This window comes from Vespula vulgaris, chromosome 7 (genome assembly GCF_905475345.1).
Source record: "Vespula vulgaris chromosome 7, iyVesVulg1.1, whole genome shotgun sequence".
NCBI lineage: Eukaryota > Metazoa > Arthropoda > Insecta > Hymenoptera > Vespidae > Vespula > Vespula vulgaris.
The window spans coordinates 7,160,079-7,182,339 of record NC_066592.1 but is presented as its reverse complement, the minus strand read 5'-3'; the positions used below and the strand labels follow the sequence as shown (position 1 = coordinate 7,182,339).

Here is a 22,261-nt window from a genome sequence, read left to right as displayed (position 1 = left end):
CTTTCTTTTTTTTCTATCTATCTACATATCTATCTATCTATCTATCTATCTTTTTCTTTGTGTATTCGACGAATGTATACGGGAAGGGTCAAGGGCGTATCTAAGTACATACATTCATCTCTATAGTTGATGCTGAGATACTGCCATTGAAAATTTTGTTCCACTGAAACATTTTTTTCAACTAATCCGTCTATATACATACATACATACATACATACATACATACATACATACAATGTATCTATGTATATATATATATATGTCCATAGATACCTGATATGCGTATAGATGCATATATATATATGATCTATATATACATATATACATATATATATGTATATACATTCCGATATGTGGAATCTTTTGTGTTTACATACTTACACAACTCATACTTTAGTGAAACGAGAAAATGAAAATTTTTTTCGACAACTTTTTCCTTTCCTTCTTCTCTCATCCCTTTCTCTTTTTCTTTCTTCTTTTTTCTTCATCTTTATCTTCCTCTTTTTCTTTCTTTCTTTCGTTTTTTTTTTATTTTTCATTTACTCACCCTGTCCTGTATCCTGACGTTCTCCTGACCTCTTTTCAAGCTGGGAGCACGCAGAACCTTGCTGGTTAACGGTGGTTCCATCATGACGACTAATATATCTTTCTCTTTCTCTATCTCTCTATCTCTTTCTCTCTCTCTTCTTCTCCTCTCTCGTCAAGATTTCATTCCTGAAGGGAGACACCCTCCTTTTTTGTCTCTCACTTCATCTTCTGAAACAAATAAATCGAAAGAATACGAGTGAATAATCAATTGGTTTTATATATGTTTTTATATTTTTAAAATCCATCATTAAAATATCATCGTCGTTCGTTGATATCTCTATTAATGTATAATGGGAATTTATAAATTCGTGTGATAATGTCGTTCGCTCGGATTTACACGTTCTCTATTGAATGCCATTGTATAACACGATGGTGGTTCTACTTTCTCAACCATAAATTATACGACGAGGTTATATGAAATTTTCAATGGATTTTATAGATGATTAATTTCGACGCTCAATGGCGAACGATAAATCAAAAGAATACAAAAAAAAAAAAAAGGAAAAGATAATTTTCCCATAAGGGTTTGCATATTTTACTATTAAATTTATTTCCTAGCTTACGATGAAAGAGAAAAATGAGCGTGACGATCGAAATTAAGGTGAGTTTCATTCTTTATTTTCCTTTTCTTTCTTTCTTTTTTTTTTTTAATAATTTTTAAAAATTATAAAAAACTAGCTAGTGGAATTCGAACGATTTAATAAGGAAAACGAGATAAATGAAATTAATTTCAATCGATATTTTATGGAATAAAATTCGAAAGAATTCTCTTGTAAAATTTATAAAAAAGAAAAAGAGATTGTATAGATTAAAAAGTCAAAAATAAAAAAAAGAAATGAATGGAACATTACCAAAATATAATTAACGTGATAGTAGACTATAGTTAACGTGAACGACTCAACGATAAATGAATTTAAGATAAACGAAATTAATCTCAATCACTATTTCGTAGAAAGTTTAAGTAAAAGAATTTTCTTTAATAAAACTCCTTCGAATTTCCTGCAAAAACAAAAAAAAAAGAAAATAAAAATAAAGAAGAAAACTAGTTCAAAAATATTATAAAATCAAATTCCAAAGAGAAATCCATTCGACTTTTCTTTCTCTCTTTTTCTTTTTTGTAAGATACAAAATTCATGCAATTGTGATAAATTAAAGATAAAAAAGAGAAAAAGAAAAAAAGAGATAAGAAAAAGAAATTGAATGAAATTTTAATGAGATATAAGAAAGAATTTAGAGGCAAACGGATCGTGAGTACGTATGAATGCATAAGTAGATACTTTATAAACGAATACATGAAGAAAGAGAGAAAGAAAGAAAGAGAAAAAAAGAGAAAGAGAGAGAGAAAGAGAGAAAGAGAGAGAGAGTCGGCTCGTTACGAGCGAAAGTAAGAGTCAATGCAAGAGAATCAGCGTGTGCCTTGTGTCGTGTCGTGTTGTGTCGTGTCGTGTCATGTCATGTCGTGTCTTGTCGGTGGTCGATCGTGGGAGATCAAGACCTACGCGAATTCCATGTCTCGCGAGCAGCAGCTTTTCCAGTTGGCTTAAGTTAAAGAGACGACGAATGGATAACGGTATGCGAGAGAGTTAACGGAAGATAATGCGTGAACAGGTACCGCAGGTTAACTCCAGTTACCTTTACTAGAAGAGAGAGGAGTTTGCTTACGGGATATATATACTATATACTATATATATATATATATATATATATATATATATATATATATATTTCTTTGATTATCTATTTTATCTTTTCTTTCTCTTTTATCTAAAGGAACTTGTCATATACAACTTGTCTTATCTATATTATATTAAAAGTAGAAAGCTGATACATATGAGGTAAGTATTAAAAAGAGTTAATATATCAGACATATTGTTTTCTAATATTTACGATAACAATTGTCCTCATTTTGGAAATTTATGCTTTTCTAAATATTCGATTCCTAATAAGTATATAGATATATACCGAATAATTCACTTTACAACGTGATTATTAATTCGTCAGTGAGTAATTATTAGAATATTATTGTCTCGATTATTTTTTGTATTAGGATATTACGTTTCGTTTATCGATATCAAGTTCGTAGTAAGAAAATCGAGCGTGTCGAGAGAAAAAAGGGTTGTTCCTGTGTTAACTTCGCTAAGTTTTTCTCGGAAGAAGATCGATCGATCGAATGACATCGCGGGTGGTATCCCGTTTCGCGTTCCAATGGACATTGGCCATGAACCGCAAGGAGGAGGACTGCATTCTAGGGGTTCTACAGAGACGAAGTGAGAGAGAGAGAGAGAGAGAGAGAGAGAGAGAGAGGGAGGGAGAGGGAGAGAAAGATAGATGGATAGCTAGATAGCTAGATAGATAGATAGATAGAGAGAGAGAGAGAGAGACAGAGAGAGGAAAAGAGGAAGAAGGAGAGAACATCTGCGCTTATCTAAGGGCGTGTTTGACGTGTAATCCAGAGAGCTTGATATCGATTACCTCAGACCCATGTTATCATCCTTATCCTCATTCTCATCCTCCCACTCCTTCTCCTCCTCCTATTCCTCCTCCTCAATTGTTAATGCTTCCAATTCAAGGATCGACCAATCAGATTCATCCCTGGTAACACGTTGGACTCGTGTTCACGAATCGTACGAATTCTCTTGAAATGATTACTGGACAATCTCGTTTCTTCTTAGATCGAATTTATTAGAAATAATGAAATATTCTTAGATCCTTGAAAATTTGTTAGATAAATAGAAGAATAAATAAACCGAAAGGTGATGTATGAAGTTTAATATACGTTTAACAATGTATATTGTTGAATAAGTGTTTTCTTTTTCTTTTTCTTTCTTTTCTTTTTTTTTTTTTAATTATTCGATCAGTATTTTAATAGATTTTTAATTAATATTTTACACGAATGTTCGATATTTATAATAAAATTAATAATAAAATATCAGTACGTAATATAAGTGTATCAGTACTAAATCGATTAACACGAACCCTGTCGATATTTTAATTAGAATATTTCTAAATATAATAATTTGTCAGTATTAACAATAAACCTATACGTAATACCGACATTTCATTATTTATATCGACAAAATTATTTATGAAAAACGAATACAATAACCATGACACTAAATTATTTATACCAATCAGTTCCATCACGCAATGATATCTTATATACAAATTACTGTACCGTTTATCTTACAAAATATTAATCATTAATCAATAAAAATAAACCGAACAAATAAATGATAAACGAGTAAGTACCATTAAGGAGGAAGAGAAAATTTCTCTTAAAGATTATCGCGTTTATCAAACTCCAAAAAGATATATAACACGGAACATACGGGATTCGTTGAAACGATGTTCGTTCCTAAGTTGATGCATTTTAGACCACGTGCAGTTTGCACCTCTAATTGTCGAGCGCATTTGGCCGGATAAACGACGAATTCGTGAGTAGCAGAGAGGGATAGAAGGACTACTATTCGCCCTTCTTTTCCTCCTCCTCCTCCTCTTTCTCTACCATCTCGTTGTCGTTGTCGACGACGTCGTCGACGATTTACGAGCTGCAAAAGTGTAGGACAAGCGTGACCCGTGCGATACGTTGGAAGGATCGTTAAATTCGTTCTTAACGGACCGTTGATGAGCCTTGCCCATTAATATACATCCAATGAAACGAGAGTCACCACGTTGCTTTATCTCTCTCTCTCTCTCTCTTGCTCTCTTTCTGTTTGATTCTTTATTTCTTTTTCTCTTTCACTCGCGAAAACGATGAAGCGAGTTTGGTATCTTGCCAAGTATTTGAAAATTGAGGGGAAAACGAGAAGAGATTCCCAGTTGTTCTCATCTCATCTCATCTCATCTCATCTCATCTCATCTCATCTCATCTCTCTCTCTCTCTCTCTCTCTGTTTGTCTATCTGTGTGTGTCTCTCTCTCTCTCTCTCTCTTACAACGTTGAACCTTTTGCAACGGAGCATTGGATATCGTCAATTCGACGAAAGTTAACGTTTGCTATTGCCAGGCCGATCCAAATGTGTGCCTACAGTAAATGTAGGTTGTCTGTTACAGCAGGAAACACGGTACGACTTATCGATTCTTTAAAAGCACTACTTTCTTATTATTGGAATAGAGTAAGGTTCTACTCTTGTCCCTGTATTAAACGAAAAACTTTTAATCGATTGCTAAATATAAAACCTGAGCCAACTTTATTCCTTATTTATTTCTAACAATGGACGAAAAGAGAAAAAAATATTCTGAAGAAGGAGAATTATAAGAAGATTGTTATCTATGAGAGAAAAGATTCTTGTCATTGTTTTGGATATTTGAGAGTACAAAAAAGATATATGTGTGTATATGTTCGGGTATGAAAGTTATTTAACTCACTCTATATACCTATATATATATATATATATATATATATATACAGGATACATCGGCATCTACACTTTCTCACATGAAGTCGAATGAGAAAAGAATGTAGTCTATGGAACGTGAAACTTTAAATCAATGATGGATTCAAAGCGAGCCAACTTTATTTTGTAAAAGTAATCTCATAAAGAAACAATGGGATCCATCAGAACGAAGATTTCTGCATAAATGTGTTTTCTAGATATTTGAAGAAGAACAAACAAAATAAATAAATAAATAAATAAATAAATAAATAAATAAATAAATAAAAATGTATAGACTGGTGCTAAAGGTTTCTAAATGATCTTAAAAATTAATTACTCTTTATCGATACTTTTTATTTTCGTTTCTTTTTCTTTCCTTCTTTTTTTCTTTCAGATTACTACAAGCTAGATTTGTAGTAAGTAGTTTTATATATATATATATATATATATATATATATATATATATATATATATATATATAAATTAACTTAAAAAGTCTTCCTGTTCTTTTTCAGATTATTACGAGCTTAGTTTGTGGTAAGTAACAAGTTTCACAAGTTGAAAAAGGAATTAACCTAAAAAGTCTTCTTTATTTTTTCAGATCGTTACAAGCTACGTTTGTTGTAGTTTTACAATTTGGAGAAAAAGGAAAAAAAAAAGAAACGAAGGAAAAAGTTTCGTAAGTATAATTGATTTTTAAAATCACTTAGAGAGAAACTTCTGGCCTACTCTGTATATATATACATGTATGCATAAATAAATAAATAAATAAATAAATAAATAAATAAATAAATAAATAAATAAATATATATATACATTATACAACTATATACGATATATCATTGTCCACAACACTTTTCTCTTACTAAGTCGAAGGGAACGATGATCGACGACCTTCGCGAGCACATAGTGTTCTTCTTACCAAATGGTGCATCACCGAAACGTCTATAGGATTTGTTCATAAAGAGAGAAAGAGAAAGAGAGAGTGAGAGAGACAGAAAATAAAAGAGAGTTTCGAGATATTTACTCGATTCACTAGGCCAAATAATGAGAACTATTAATTTGAATGTTCGCTTGTACAGCGTATTTAGTGCACGAGAAGGGCAAATTTGATTGTTCATTCTATATACATACATATATATATATTAACTATTTCTAATCGTTATTACTCATAATGATCATTTATGACCCGAACAAGGACGTTTTAGTCAAACAGAAAAAATTGTCCTGTCTTATTGCTTTATCGAGTGGAACTTTGTCTTCTTCCTCTCTTTTGTCGCATCCGGTTTTACATGCACTTAATATCTTTTCTTCTTTATTTTTTGTTTCTTTTTTAATCGATAATTCTTCTTCAAATTCCAATTTAAATTTATCAAATCGGGCGCGGTAACGAACGTATGTATTAAATTCGTATGTGCTAATCGAATCGTTGGATTTCCAATTGTTTGCAACTTAATAGCTTAATGAATTTATTGATTGTTGAAAATCCTTTCGTTTTGCATTGTTTTAAAGTTTATAGAATTCTTTATTAATCGGGTTATATCATTCTCTTTTTTCTTTTCATTCTTTAATTTTCTCTAGAAATATCTTACAACGACATTGACCTAAAAAAAAATAAGAACCATTTTTTCTAAACGAGCTTAAAATCAGTTTTAATGTAGTTCCCTTAACACTCGAAATATTACAAATTCGTTTGATGGATTATCATTTATTTCACAATTTGGAACTTTGAATACGTAATAAAGAAAAGGAAGAGAGAAAGAAAAAGTTTCGTAATGTCAATAAAATTAAAAGTGCTTTCACGGTCCATTTGTTTTGTCATTTAAAGATCAAAACTTTTTCGAGAGAGGAATTTTTCATTTCATTTCATTTCATTTCATTTCATTTCATTTCATTTCATTTCATTTCATTTCATTTCATTTCATTACATTACATTTTATTTCATTAAAGTCACGTTGGAAAAAGACAACGCAATTAAACGTTAAATATTTTAACGAATAAAAAGTTTGTTTGACATTAAAAAATAAAGGAAAAGAAAATACTGTTCTATTGAGAGAAAAAAAAATCTTTCACATTAAACGATATTTCCTTTCGTTAAAATAATTTTCGTCGAAATTTTCAATAGAACCATGCCGACATATGAACTTCGTTTATTCGATGCGAGTAACATGCGTATCGATCATAGCCTAACACGATTAAGTAAGAAGCACCACCGTTAGGGTGAAACTCTTAAGAGAATCGAGAGAAAGGTATGCGTCATATTTTTAGGCTCCACTTTGTGAAATAAGTTTCGGTAAAAGCAACGAGGATAATAAATAGTTTAGTTGTTATATTAAGCTCGCGGTCTACCGATCGATTAATCTTAGCTTTCTCTCCCTTCCTCTCTCTTTTTCTTTCATTCTTTCTCTTTGTATATTAGAAAAAAGAAAAACGTCACACTCTACTACTTGAAATTTCTTTTACGAGATTCTACGAATATCTATTATTGGACCTAAGTTATGTAGAAACCTAGCAATTCTTAAAATGACAAAAAAGAAAATTGATTAAACAAGCATGTTTCACCATTTTGTCATCTTTACTTATCTAAAAAAAAAAAAAAAAAAAAAAAAGAAAAAAAGATAATTATCAACCGATGATATAAATTTAATTATATAATAAATTATTTTGCAGAGAATTTTCAAATTCATCCGTTGCCACTGAAAATGTTTCTTTTTTCTTTTTTTCTTCCATAAGCAATGTTGAAAAAAAAAGATTAAAACAGAAAAAGAAAAAAGATATTGTTAACAAAAAAAAAAATATCGGTCAACGACGACAAAATTAATCGGCTAAAATGATCTTTTAATTAGATTTACATGATTTCACGATCATCGATGATTGATAGCTTTCTGCATAACTTGGCTCTATTAAAAATCGCCGAGGACTCTCTTGTTTGTTAAATAGATATTTTAAAGAAAGCGATCGCATTTCCTTTTTCGTAATTTCACCGAAGTTAAAATAAATAGACCGTTTACATTTCACGATCTATTACCATCATAATCAGTGAAATTTAATATTCGAGAAGTTCGAATCAGTAGATAGATATATTTATACATACATACATATATGTACGTACGTACGTACATTTATTGAATCGACAAACTATTTGCTATTTAAAAGACAATCAGACCGTAAATATCATCTATGGAATATTATTATTTTATTATTTTGTGCATTAGAAAAATAAATCGAAATGAAAGAAATCGTTGATGAGTATATTTTTATATATAGTAATATATCTTCTTTTCGCTTCGAGTCTCGGCAAAAAGATGTCGTGAGAGATCGCATAAGAAAGCTTTCACCGTGATCCGGAAGCGGAAGCAACAACAAATCCCGTTTAGAGCGGGAGACTTCTGACTTTTCATACTCTTCATCATTTTCCTCGACCATAGCAACGTAATAATCGAGATAAAAAAATCCACAAGAACATCTAGGTAATATACCATCGAAATGGCTTAACACGAATATTCTTGAATTTTATCTATTTGCTAGTACATGTATGTATATACATATATACATATATATCTTTTTCTTTCAATAGACCATTGAATCTAACGTCTATGGTGTTATCTAACGCAAACTAAACGTTGCAAAGAGAACGTGAGAATCGCGATGACCGAGCACAGGGAAAAGTAAAGATATATATATATATAATATAAAGTTCAATCCGACGATTCGAAAATCAAATTAAGTTTGATAAATAAAGGTCAGTAATAATAAGTCAGCCATCTTGTCGATTCATTCTATACATAAATAAATAAATAAATATATATATATAAAAAGAACAAATGAAAAGAAAAAAGAACAAACAGTGAAATTAATTTCATCAGTTATTAAATCGTTAAATGAATATATACCGATTTATTTTCTATAATCTAAAATCGTCCGCAAAATAAACACTTTAATTCCAACGAAAATAAAGGAAGTAAGTAACTCAATAAGGAAGGAAGTAAAGTAACCGTGTAAATTGATTCGTTTGGATATACTAAGAAAATTCTATAGGTCTCAATATCGAATTGAAAATGCAAGCCACATCGAGATTATTTGGCACGAGACCTATCAATCTGTTAGTTCGGTAAAGCGAGACTGAAAAATCACCTTCGAGGTTCGTGTGCGAAAGTGCCTTATCTCAGTCAAGGACGTTTCTTGGCATCGTCGATAGATTGGTTGGTCGTTCAATCGATCGATCGATCGATAGATCGATCGTTCGATCGTGTACTAACATTCGTTTTTACAACGAACCAATGAACTTTTCTCTCTCTCTCTCTCTCTCTTTTCTTTTTTCTCTCTGTCTCACTCTTTCATAAAGAAGAAATACTTGTTGCAAGTACCTTTCGTTCGAAGATCAAAGTTCAAGGAAGAACGAAGTACGAAGAAGAAATATTTCATAAAAATAATAACACACGCAAACAGACTCTCTCTTTTACAAAGACATATGCAGTAGTTCGTTATAGATTCGAAGAATATATCGATAATATAATATCGGTCGATATTTATTTCGTTATAAGTATCAATGATTCTTATCGAAAGACTGCTTATAACGTACATTATCACTCGTGATATTATTTTACATTGCATGAGATAAGATCCTTGGCGATAATGCTCGATTGTGGTCTTTTTTATTTCTTTTTCCCTTTAAATGAATCACAAAAATTAAATGAATCATAAAGCGATAAACGAACTCTATATATATAATGTATGTATGCATATATATTTTTATAATTATCATTAGCTCATGGCGCGTGTTAAAATATTTTTATCATTTATTTATTTAATATCAAGTGTATACAATCAAACTTAATCATTGAATTAATATTGGAAATAATAAATATTCTATATAATTAATAACGTATTATATATCGAGAGTAATCATCTAGAACATCAATATTTAATAATATAACTAATACTGTTATAAATTTTCTATCACGAATATGTTATTTAATAGATAATTAATGATACCACGTCGAAATATTGCATTAATTAATATTTTTTGTTTTCTCTTAAATATCTTCCATGCGCATATATTATTATTATATTATAATAAGATTTCTCTCTAAGTTTAATGACATCCAATCAAGATGACCTTCTTTCATGTAAGACCGCGTCTACTTTATCCGTACGTCCTTCGTTCATCCTTGAACCTGTAATTTTACGAGTCACGGATCCGTCTCGTTAATTTACGATATACTTGCACCGGTCGCTATCCAACACCCACGTAAATTCAAGCTTCTTGTCGCAAGCCTATCAGCACAAAACCAGTAGGTATGTATATATATATATGTATATATACAATATATATACAATATATACATATATATATACATATTTTTCAATTTTGTCACATTAAAGTCCAGTTGGACTCCTCGATATCATCGTGTTTGATTATATATACCTATATATACATGACTCACAGTCGCGGATTTTCATTGTTTAGGCGAATAAGATAATACGACTAAGAATGATATATATCTTTCACTGTCCAATTCTCAGTTTGAATTACACGTAAGCGTATGAAACACAGATGTACACAGACATACATATGATATATACAAGAGGACGCTCCCTTTCACTCGTCCTGTCCAATTACAGAACAATGCATAATACATTGTACAGTGTGCCACGTGCGAATATGTTTGAATCGGGAATCAAGAATGTGTATATGCTGCTGCTACTGTGTGTGTGTGTGTGTGTGTGTGAGTTATGTCGGTGTATCTAAGCGCTAGACAATGTGTTAAACTGTGTCGATAGGAGGCTCCATAGATTTTCGGATTAACTCGAAAGCTTGTCAACCTGAAGCTCGGAACCACCCAAATTTACTATATATACAAAGTAAACCACGTAAAAAATCACGAATGGTTTCCTAAAACATAAAAAAAAAAAGAAAAATAAGGAAAGAGAAAAATATATATATAAAACGAGTACATCATTTATCAAATATTGCAAGAATTTCAATTCTTTTTCTACTAAACAATCAGACTAATATTGTGCACATAAACGTGGCGTTCAATGTACTACGGTACGACTGATTTATATTGAAATATATAAAAGAAAAAAAGAAAAAAGAAAAAAAACAAAAGAGAATAATAAAGAACGAGGGATTTCAATCCTTTTGTTATAATTAAACACCATGGAACTTTAATGTATTATATGTACATATCATTTCAATATAAATGCGTATCTATAATTTTATATTCTAATAAACTCTCTCTTTCACTCATGCGTCATCGATCTCGAAACTGTATCGAATATCACAAAGAATACAACACTCAAAAAAAAAAAAAAAGAAAAAAGAAAAAAGAAAAATAAAATTTCTAAACGAGAAGGAAGATTAGACGAGAAAGAAGATCGACGAATCTTGAATGAGTTGAAGAGACGGGAAAGAAGAGATGGCTCGTTTTATTTTAAGCACCGACCTATACGTTTTCGTCCATTTCTTTTTCTTTTTTTTCTTAGTCGCGAAAGGAGAAGAAGCAAACAAAAAAATATACACATACACACACACACACACACACATATATAACGAAAAGAAATACAAGATGGAAATTCGCAAAAATGTTCGGTAAAAAATAAAAAAATTAAAATACAGATCGAAAGAAAAAAAGAAAAAGAGAGAGAGAGAGAAAGAGAAAGGAGAGGAGAATGGAATTTCTCGGGCAGCTGCAAGCCGCAAAACTGCAGCTCGGCAAGCACCTCGTTATGTCTTTCTCTCACGCTTTGTCACGCGCGATGAATACTTACGCACGCGCGCGAGCGCACACGATTGCGCATGCAACCGCACGTGCGTTTCGCGAGATCTTTCTTCTTTCTCTTTCTCTCTCTTTCTCATTCTTTCTCTGTCTCCCTCTCTCTCTCTCTCTCTTTCTTTTTCTTTCTCTTTCACTCATGCATCGTAAATTCGGACAATGTCATTGGCCACAATTCGATCATGATTGTTACTTATCAACGATTACACTACTACTTTGTCAAGCATTTTAACAGTGATTTAACTTTGTTGATCATCGTTTAAGAGAAAGAGAAAGAGAAAGAGAAAGAGAAAGAGAAAGAGAAAGAGAAAGAGAAAGAGAGAGTTTGATTTCAGAACAAAGAGACGAAAGTTCACAGTGTTCATAATGTACAAAGGACTTTCTTTTACTTTAGATCTCTAAACTTCGATTCTAGATTTCTTTCCTGATTCGTTTAAGATTCGAGTTAAACAATCGTGTTATTAAATAATTGTAAGTAACTACGATCATTTTCAATCGCGAGTACGATGCGATTTAACGCATCGTTCGGTTTATAGGTCGTTCGTGATTTACAAACGATTGTTTGATCGTTTAAAAAGTTTATAATCGTCTTTGATTAATTTAATTTAAATTTACGATTTGTTTTAGTAATTTTATTTCTTCCCATTTCTCTCTCTTTCTCTTCTTTTTTTTTTTTTTTTAATAATACGATCGTGATCCTTCGTTATTATCATTTTATAAATGTTATCATTAAATTAATAGGTATGTATGTTTGTATGTATATACATATAGTATAGTTACCACTTTATACATTTCATTAAAATGATATAGTATTAACAAATACGTTTGTTTTGATCCTTTATTAAACGTTATTAAAGAAATAAGGCAATAATTATCGAGAAGCAAAGATATTAAAAAGTATATGTTTCTAAGCGTAACTATTTGTATGTATTTTCAATTTAAATTTAGAAAAGAAAAGAAAAGAAAAGAAAAGAAAAATTTCTTTTGCGTTAAGAAAGCATTTAAAAAAAATATAAATTAATATATCCGATGGATCATAAGTCAGTCGATTAAAAATCCATTATTATCTTAAATAGATTCAATTTACAAGCGATACGAAGTAACATTTAATGCACGAAAGATTGCAACAACTTGTTACCAACCTACGTTAGATGCTAAAAATGTCATTTTTCGATATCAATATAGATAATGACATTTGTAAATAAAATCTGTTTACAATAATAATGCACTTTTGTCAATAGACTTAATCATATATAATTAAACTCGAATGATAAAAAAATAATTATAGTCGCCATTTATTGAATCAGCATTTTTCAATCAATTTAATCAGTATTAATAATAACATACAATAAGTCTGTGTCGATATTACATCGATTGATAGACAAATTCTCGATACTTTAATTAAAAGCACTTTAGTTATCGTCGATATTAATAATAATATTAATAATATCAACAATTTGTCAATATTTTATCAAGACATTTAATTATTCAATCATATTGAAATTATTATAATGACATTTTATCATAAATACTGATCAAATATAGAAGAAAATAAAAAATTATTAGAACTGATATTGAGAGGCTCGATTAACTATGAATTTTTTTGGCACCAAGCTATTTCTCTGTCTCTCTTTTTCTCTCTTTTATTTTCCTTTTCTTTTTTTTTTTTTGTCGGAACGATTTACTTCGTAGCCAAGAAGCACGATTACTTTCGACTCGACTCAGGATAAAGTGGCACTACCTAGTTCGTAGGTTGAGTTAACGAGGTATTTTTCGCGCTAAGTGCCGCGAGAGTACTCGTCATCGTCATCATAGTCATCGTTATAGTCGTCATAGCCGTCGTAATAGTCGTCATAGTCGTCATAGTCATCGTCGGAGAACGATTTTTTCGTTGCAAGTACTCTAGAGTAGGTGCATTTTCTTTCGATGCACCAGTAGCACTCGCGCGTTGCTACCACCACGTTTTTTCGCGCACGTAAGCGCACCCAGCGCTGCGCTTCTCACTACGACTTATGTTCGAGAAACAACAAAAGAAAAAACAAAAAGAAAAGAAAAGAGAAGAACAAAAAAGAAAGAAATGAAAAGAAAAGTGCGAGTTTAATTCACATAACCGCCATTGCAGGGACTCCGCACGACTACTTACACCACTCAGACTTCTTTTGTTGAAAAATCTCAGGGGTTGATCCGAGAGGGTTGTTTTGCTCGACTACCAAACAAATTTCACGAAAATCGAATGAATATTTCGTCACTATCGTATTATTATTCTTATCGTTATTTTCAAAGCTTTCTTTTTTTTTTTTTGAATAATTATTCAACAAATTTTCAATATTAACGTTATATATGTATATATAATTATATCGACTTATGTAGATTTAGATGATTCTGATAAACAATTAAGAACATTAGTTTTGTTTACAAAAATAAAAAAGAAAAAAAGAAACGATTTGTTCGCACTTGTATCGAATAATCCTAACATTTAATTAACCTTCTATAACTGCACGAATTAAAAAATCTAATGTTGCAAACTATCCTAAAAATGCCTCTTTAATTTCTCATGAAACGATATAATATATCTCGAAACGAGCAAACAAATCTAGTTCTTTTTTAATCCGTGATCGATCGAAGATGACGAAGATGACGAGTGATGTTCGATGCATATACTTTGAGAAGTACATTCGCGTAAGGTTTCCTGACCTTGTTGCAATCATTGTCAGGGTCTTTTACCGTAAAAGAAAAAGTATAGAAAAAAAATTGGGACAGAAAAGCATGTAAATAAATAACTAAATAGATAAATAAATAAATAATAATAAAGAAAAAAGAAAGAAAGAAAATAAGAAAAATAGAAAGAAGGAAAGAGACAGATAGATAGATAGATAGATAGATATAATAAAAGAATAAATTACAGATAATACTGCGAGTAAGGATGTCCTCCAAGATGCTCCTTCGGCTCATTGAACCTTCGAAGTCGACTGATGGACAACGACGACGATCGAGCGTCGTTCGACCGGTCGTATTGTCAAAGAGAATCGACGAGACGTACAGAGCTACGTGATACGCGAGCCAACTATGACTGTTCTTGCTCGAATGAGAAGAGGAACGAGGCTCGTGATGGTTAAAATAAACGCGAGCGATGTGTGGAAAGTGGTAAACGAAAAAGAAGAAAAAGAAGAAGGAGAAAATAAAAAATATAGTCTCTCTCTCTCTCTCTCATTCTCCCTTTCTCTTTCTCTATCTTTCTATTTCTTTTATCTTAATTTCTCTTTATCTATTCCTTTCACACACACACACACTCTCTCTCTCTCTCTCTCATACACATACATACATACGTATTATAGATCGATCACATGACAGTTGGATCAACCAACGTAACACGTTGTCTACGTAAAAAGCGAGACTCTTCTCGTTCAAGTAAAAGTTAAATCGTAAGGGAAGACGAACATATGGAAGATATTCGAGAATTCTATCTATGGTGAAGAGAGATAGAGACAGAGAAAGAGACAGAGACAGAGAGAGAGAGAGAGAGAACGAAGGAAAGTTTTATCTAACATTAAACGAAAAGTCGTAGGTTAAAGTTAAACTACGTCTACTATTTAAGATTATATATCCTATAGGGATTCGAATTACATTTCGTTCCGCGTTCTCTATTCTCAAGATAGATAGATAGACAGACAGATAGATAGAGATAGATTGATAGATAGAAAAAAAGACAGAGAGAGAGAGAGAGAGGAGACTGACGTCTATCCGGTGTCTGCGAGAACGTTTGACCTTCCCTCTTGGAGATTATAGTTAGCTCGGAGTATTACGTCACTTAAGGAGTATAAAAGAAAAATAAAAGGAAATAAAATAATATTGAAAATAAAAAGAAACGAAATAAAATAAAAGTGAAAGGAAATATAAAAAAAAAAACGTTCCCTCTCCGAAATTAGATTGCATGGTTATAACTCACGAGAACTTGTTTAATAACAATTGTTTTCATTTTTCAATTTTTCTCTTTTTGCCTTTTACTATTATTATTAATTTTACTATTACTATTAACCGTTGTTATTATTATTATTATTATTATTCCTAACGACGATTAAATTATCCATTCAGGAAGAACGAGAGTCCCATCGATATTTCACTTTCACATATTAATTAATCTCTCCGTCTCTTTCTTCCTTCTTGCCTCTTCTCTCCCTCTCTCTTTTTCTATTTATCTTTTTCTCATTCATTGAAACACGTATATGCAAGGCACGAACGAAGTGGCTCCGATAAAAATGACATATTCCGATCATTAAGTCTCAATTCGATACGCTCGCTAACACTCGAGGTCGAAGGCTCTCCTCTCCTCTCTTCACTTCTCTGCTCACCTCTTTCTTTTCCTCTTCCTCCAACTTCTCCTTCTTTTCCTCTCCCTTCCATTCCTCTTAAATTTAAACAACTCGAACGAATATCGTTTTATTGCAATTACTCGATCTACAACCAGTAGGTAATAACTTTTAACGATTCGATCAGGAAAACAATAATTTACAATTAGCTAGGCGCGATGACTTTGTTGAGTGATTTAAAAAAGAAACAGGAAAAGAAAAAGAAAAAAGGACGGAGATAAAAGAAGATGAAGAAAAAGAAGAAGAAGGAAAAGAGACTTTTATCATCGTCGCAAAAACTCGTTTGATACATTCCCATCTTGTGTCATCGGCAAACATACATTCGAATTGGCTTGTAAGATTTATTACAGAACAATTCTTTCTACTTTGTCTTCTTCTTTTTCTTCTTCTTTTGATGATGATGATGATGATGATGATGATAATAATAATGATGATGATGACGATGATGATGCAATTAATGGATCAGTAGTATCTATTTGCATACATACATACATACATACATACATACGTACGTACATTATATTATATATATTACCTTATAAATATACTATATATATTAGCTTTTATATATAAAGCTGTGTATATAGGTATATATACTTTATGATTCTACTAAGAAGAAGAGGTAATAAAAAAAAATAAAAAGAAAGAGAGAAAGAGAGTTATAGTCAATATAAGACGCGGAAAGAGCAACGATGATAATGCAGAAAAATAAAAGTTAGCTGCTGCTACTTTATTTCTCGGCACGATGCAAATTTCTCGCCTGGCAGGTAAAGAAAATAATAATTCCTGTTTCTGAAAGTGTATCTCCTTTTGTCGGCATTACTTTTTCTCATCGCATATACTTTACTTGTGTCTCTCAATGAATTTATAAACAAAAAAAGTCGGAGTAAAATGTCTCGCATTTTTTAATAGTCATACGATTATTAAATGCAAAATAATAATATTAGCTTAATGGCTCATAAATCAGATCTATTCGTAATAATAATGCATCTCTGGCAATTGAATTTTATGAATTAAAACTGTAACTTCGATCAGTAAAAGTCGAGTTATCAAAAAGCGAATGATAAAAGAAAATTATCGATGCTATTTGTTTGATCGGTATTTTTAAATATTTAATCGATATTTTAAATAAATGTATTGATCATTATTCGGTCAATATGTATGTAACTGTGTACAAAGATATATGTCTGCGTGAGTACTCAAACGTAAGTTATTGAACGAATTCACGTATGTATAAATCGTCACGTTTTACACCAGGAACAAAATCGTACCGTGTCGTTTTTTATACTTATCAGAGCGTTAACTGTAGTTGTAAGTGCCAGCTGTAAAACGAGGAAAAAAAATGATGGTAGTATAAAACGATAGTCTGAAATTCGATAAAATCTGATTCGTTCGGGATGAAACTCAACGTTATTCGCTTTTTGATTCAATTTTTTTTTTATTTATTTATTTATCTATATATTTATTTTTGTTTCTTGACAACAATTGCAAAATTATCAAATTTTCATTCAATCAATTTACGTACGAGTAAATTATAATAATCGTCAAGAAAAAAGGGGTAAAAAAAGGGGGAAAAAAACTTGATATTTCTCCTTCAATTAAACTTTCGATTCGTTCTACGAACTTAATTCATCGCAATTAATTTCTTTTACCATTAATTAACTCGATTAATTAGTACCACAACTACGTGATAATTTACAAAAGATATAACTCAACGTTTTATTATAAATTTCAATAATATACTTCTGTCATAACGATAAAAAAAGATTAAATATAAATAAATAAATAAATAAATAAAAAATGAAATAATCTCGTAAGTTGGCAACTTAATAAAAACTATACAAAACCGAATACAAAATTTGTATTTTATTCCGTATATATTACTTTACTTTTTATTTCTCCTGAATTTTCTTATTTTCCTTTCATGAAATACATAAAAACAAGTCCTTCGTAAAGTTTCCTCGAAAGGAAAGAATCTACCTACCTACATATTTTTCCTCGCATATTCTAGAGGTACCATTTACCTACCTACCTACCTACCTACCTACCTACCTACATACATTCATACATACATACATATATAAATAGAAACATAAATAGGAACATAAATGCACGCACGTATCGTTTATGAGTAGAGCGTGTGCCATATAATCGTGATCATAAAACGGTGCACGGTTCTAAGGTCCATATAAAGTTATGATACGCGTGAGATGAGTGAATTTAGTTAAGAGAAGGGAAAGGAGAAAAGGGAAAGAAAGAGAAAAGAGAAAAAAGAAAAAGAGAGAAAGAGAGAGATGCCAATATGTGAGAATATCCGAATACCAAGATCTGAGAAAAGCGACGTAATTAATCCAAGTAGGTCGTAAAGACTTATCTTGGTCGTTGAAAAATAAAAGGAAAGATAAAGAAGAAGATGAAAAAGAAGACGCGGGAGATGAAAAAAAGAACAAAAAAAGTAGAAAGAAGATTCTTAGTGGAAAAACTCGCGAGGGACGCTAATCTCGCGAGTCTCTTACTTTCTCAGTCTATCTCTATCTCTATCTCTTTATCTCTTTATTTCTTTCTCTCTCTTACTCATTTTCTTCTACCCTATCTTTTATACTTCTCACTCTCTAAAAAGTGTTTGCTGAGCAAAGATTAGGAGGAAGAGAGAGAAAGAGAGAGAGAAAGAGAGAGAGCTGGAGGCACGTTACTGGTAATGTTGACGTTACCTCGTTGCACCGGATTGGCCGAGTTTACCATCGTTGAATAACGAGGTAAGCTCGTCGCCATAGCTTCTACTAGCTCGTCGACTTTTTCGAGTTAAGCCTACTACTACTATTACTATTACTAATACTAGTATTACTATTTCTCCTCCTTCTCCTCCTCTTCCTAATCCGCAGTTAACAGAATTTTCATGCTGGATGACGATGAAAATTCAAGCGAAATCTCCTGACGATCCCGAAAACTGATCTTCTCAGGTAACTCGGAAAACTAAGATAACGAACGATGTGTATCACGATGTAATTATAAGTCTCGTTAATCTAAAAATTATCGATATTTTCGAAAAATCAGAGAAAAAGGAAAGAGAGACAGAAAAAGAGAGAGAGAGAGAGAGAAAAAACTTTTAGAATATTAGGATATACGTGAAGTAAAAATCGAAAATGTTAAGTATTACCTATTAAATTAATTTTCAACGTAAAAATAGGAAAAACGAGGAAGAAGAAAAAAAATAATAAAAAGCAAAGGTGAATGACCTCGTAATGTATTATTCAAAGGAAACACGGAAATTATTGGCTACTTTTATCCGGCAGACGTTAAAAGTGTTACGAGCAATGCGAGACGTAGACAAATAAATTTTCCAGGACGAACCTTGCCGGGACTGCAGCGGCATATAAACCTGCGGATTATCGATCCATTTTCCCGACCCTTCTTGCTCTCGCTATCCTGTTATCCTTGTCTCTCTCTCTCGTCCTTTCTATCCTCTCCACTTTTCCCTTTCCACCTTACCACCAGGACCACGAGAAGAGACAGTCAATGTAAAAAGTAAAAAAGCTTGTTTAGTAATCTCCTCTGCGTACATCCATCCCTATCCATACATTATTTCTCTTAAAATGAAATCAATTTTCAATTATACTTATTTATTTGAAATTAAAGCAATCAATTTTGTTATTATTGATTAATTATCAACGTATTGTATCCTTTCCGAGCAAACTATATATCATAGATTTGTTCTACTCTTTCAACGTGTAAAAGTTGCAACTCAGAGAGATATATAAAGAAGAAGGAAAAAAAAGAGAGCAAAAGCGAGAGAAAGAAAGAGAGAAAAGACATCGTACCATCTGCTCGTATTTCCTGTTCACCTTGGAAGCCAATACTTGCTTCGAGACCAGTTCCTTTCCCAAAAATGGCAAAAAATGGCAAGTCATGTTGTTACAATCTCAAGTTCACGTCATACAGAGAGTTCACGTCAAGCGCCAAGGTCGAACTTCGCTGCTTTTACGTTTCTTTGAATAAACAATGCTTATTGTCAAATTAGAGTAAACTTCTAATCAAATATCGGAAAGCTAGGACGGATATCCTCGCGAATAAAATATTCTTTTTTTCTTTCTTTCTTTTTTCTCTTTTTTATCATTGCTGTACGAACGATAGTTCAATAGATATTCCAACTTATCTATGAGATTAACAACTACCTACTTGCTTTTAGAATTCAAATTAAAAAAAAAAAAAAGGTATACTAATCCATCCTACGAGATAAGATTCCTCCCTATTCGTAAGATTTTCTATCTTAAAATATACCTATACGTAATACGTGTTATATACACGTGCACTACACTATATATTATACACACTATATACACACAAAGAGAGAGAGAGAGAGAGATATCGTACATAGATAGATATTCTCTTCGATTCGAACTTTATAGAAGGATGAACGAATGTTATTTCACGAGGACTCTAGAGAGTCCTTGAAAGGGCTTTATTTCCCTTCTCTCTCTCACTCTTTTTTTATCGGTTAACTATATAATGCACTTTCGTTGTATGTATTCTATCAGAGGTCACGGAATGACGTACAGAAGATTATATAGGAAGACTTTGGGTCAAGAAGATTGTTCATGTACGTGCATTAAATTACATCTATGTAGATATCTCTGCTTCGTGTGTTGCCTATCAAAAGTGTAACTAATACCTCTTGAAATTATCTTGCGGCTCACAATTCTTTTCTTCTTCCTTTTTTCTCATCCGTTCTTTTCTTTTCTTCTCTCTCTCTCTCTCTTTTTTCCTTATCGTACGGTTCTTCGTCCGCTTGCAACGCAAAAGACACATCGTGGTCTCAAGTCCTTAAGCCTTTCATCTCTACCGCCTCGTATGCATGAAAATAACAATGCTTTTCTCTCTCTCTCTCTCTCTCTTTCTCCTCTCTCACTATCTTTTTTTTTCTTTCTCTCTTTTTTTCTCTCCTATATACATACTAAACCTTGTCGACTCTGTTATACACCGTTTAAACACAGGTATGCATAGATCGCATAGCGGATCATCGTGCCAGTAAACTGACACGAGCTTCTTTTCATTTAGAATATTTTATCTTCACTTGACAACAGGATCGTATTTATATCTTTAAAGGCCCTATACTTCTTCATATATCGTTATGAGAACTATGTATTTAAAAGAACGAATTTATTTCGACTGATCAGATTCGTACGCATTTTCGTTTTTCCTTTTTTTTTTTTAAGCAAATATATGAGACTCTTCTTTATTATTATTTTTTTTTTATATCGTCAACTCTTACGGATTAGTATCTGAAAAGTCTAGGAAAAAAAATCGATCTTTCAAAAACATCTTTCTATCATAAATCGCATTAACTTCAGTCACTCATATTTTTTCTTTTATTTTTCTTCTTAATTAAATGAAAATATTAAAAATCGTCTTGGTGAAGGAGACTGAACGTATTTTTCTTTCTCAATGTACTTTAAGGACTTCCTAATTCTTTTTTCTCTTTCTTTATTTTTAAAAATATCCCGAGAAAATATTGTTGGCATCGCGAACGGCATAGAAAAAACAACTCCGATTAGTTCGATATCGATAAATCTAGAAAGATAAAGGATGGTTTGAATTATTTTCTTGGAAAATATTCGAGATATCGAAATACATACTGTCATGAATATTTAACGACCTTTTTATTAACAAAATAAATTGCATGAAAAACAAAAGAAACATCATAAAAATTGCCTTTTTTCTTAACCGTTCAAATGTATGTAAACTCTTACGCTTAAATGGACCTTATCCATAAATGCGATCCTTTCCTGACAGCATGATGATCGAACGATCATTCCTTTTTTGAAAATATCGTAAATCGACATACCTGACGTCTATCATTTCCTTCCAATTTTCTCGGCAATTCCCCCCACTTGAAAGTCGTCGTACACTATTCATATATATATATATATAGTCTCCTTGATATATCTCTAAACTCGTTTATTTCCATGATATCGTGAGATCGATATATGTAGATTAACGTGACACGAAATCTCTACGAAATATACACGAAATTGCTGTTACGTGAAGAAGAACCTGGGAATAGTCGAACATCGCCGTGAATAACTTAGATAGAAGCTGAGGTTAACTCATTCGTGAAAGATCATGCATTCTTAGGAAATTGTTTGGAGGAAGAA

General features: G+C 31.7%; 1 protein-coding gene across 8 annotated transcripts in view; it reads right to left on the bottom strand.

Moving 5' to 3' along the window:
• Positions 1–22,261, bottom strand: part of LOC127065366 (mitogen-activated protein kinase-binding protein 1) — a 106,610-nt gene that overhangs the window by 61,574 nt on the left and 22,775 nt on the right. For all 8 annotated transcript variants that reach the window (XM_050997572.1, XM_050997576.1, XM_050997567.1 and 5 more), the window contains exon 2: positions 548–756. In XM_050997572.1, the coding sequence (XP_050853529.1) occupies positions 548–631 (84 nt within the window). In that variant the 5' untranslated portion in view covers positions 632–756. The remainder of the gene's footprint in view (positions 1–547; positions 757–22,261) is intronic.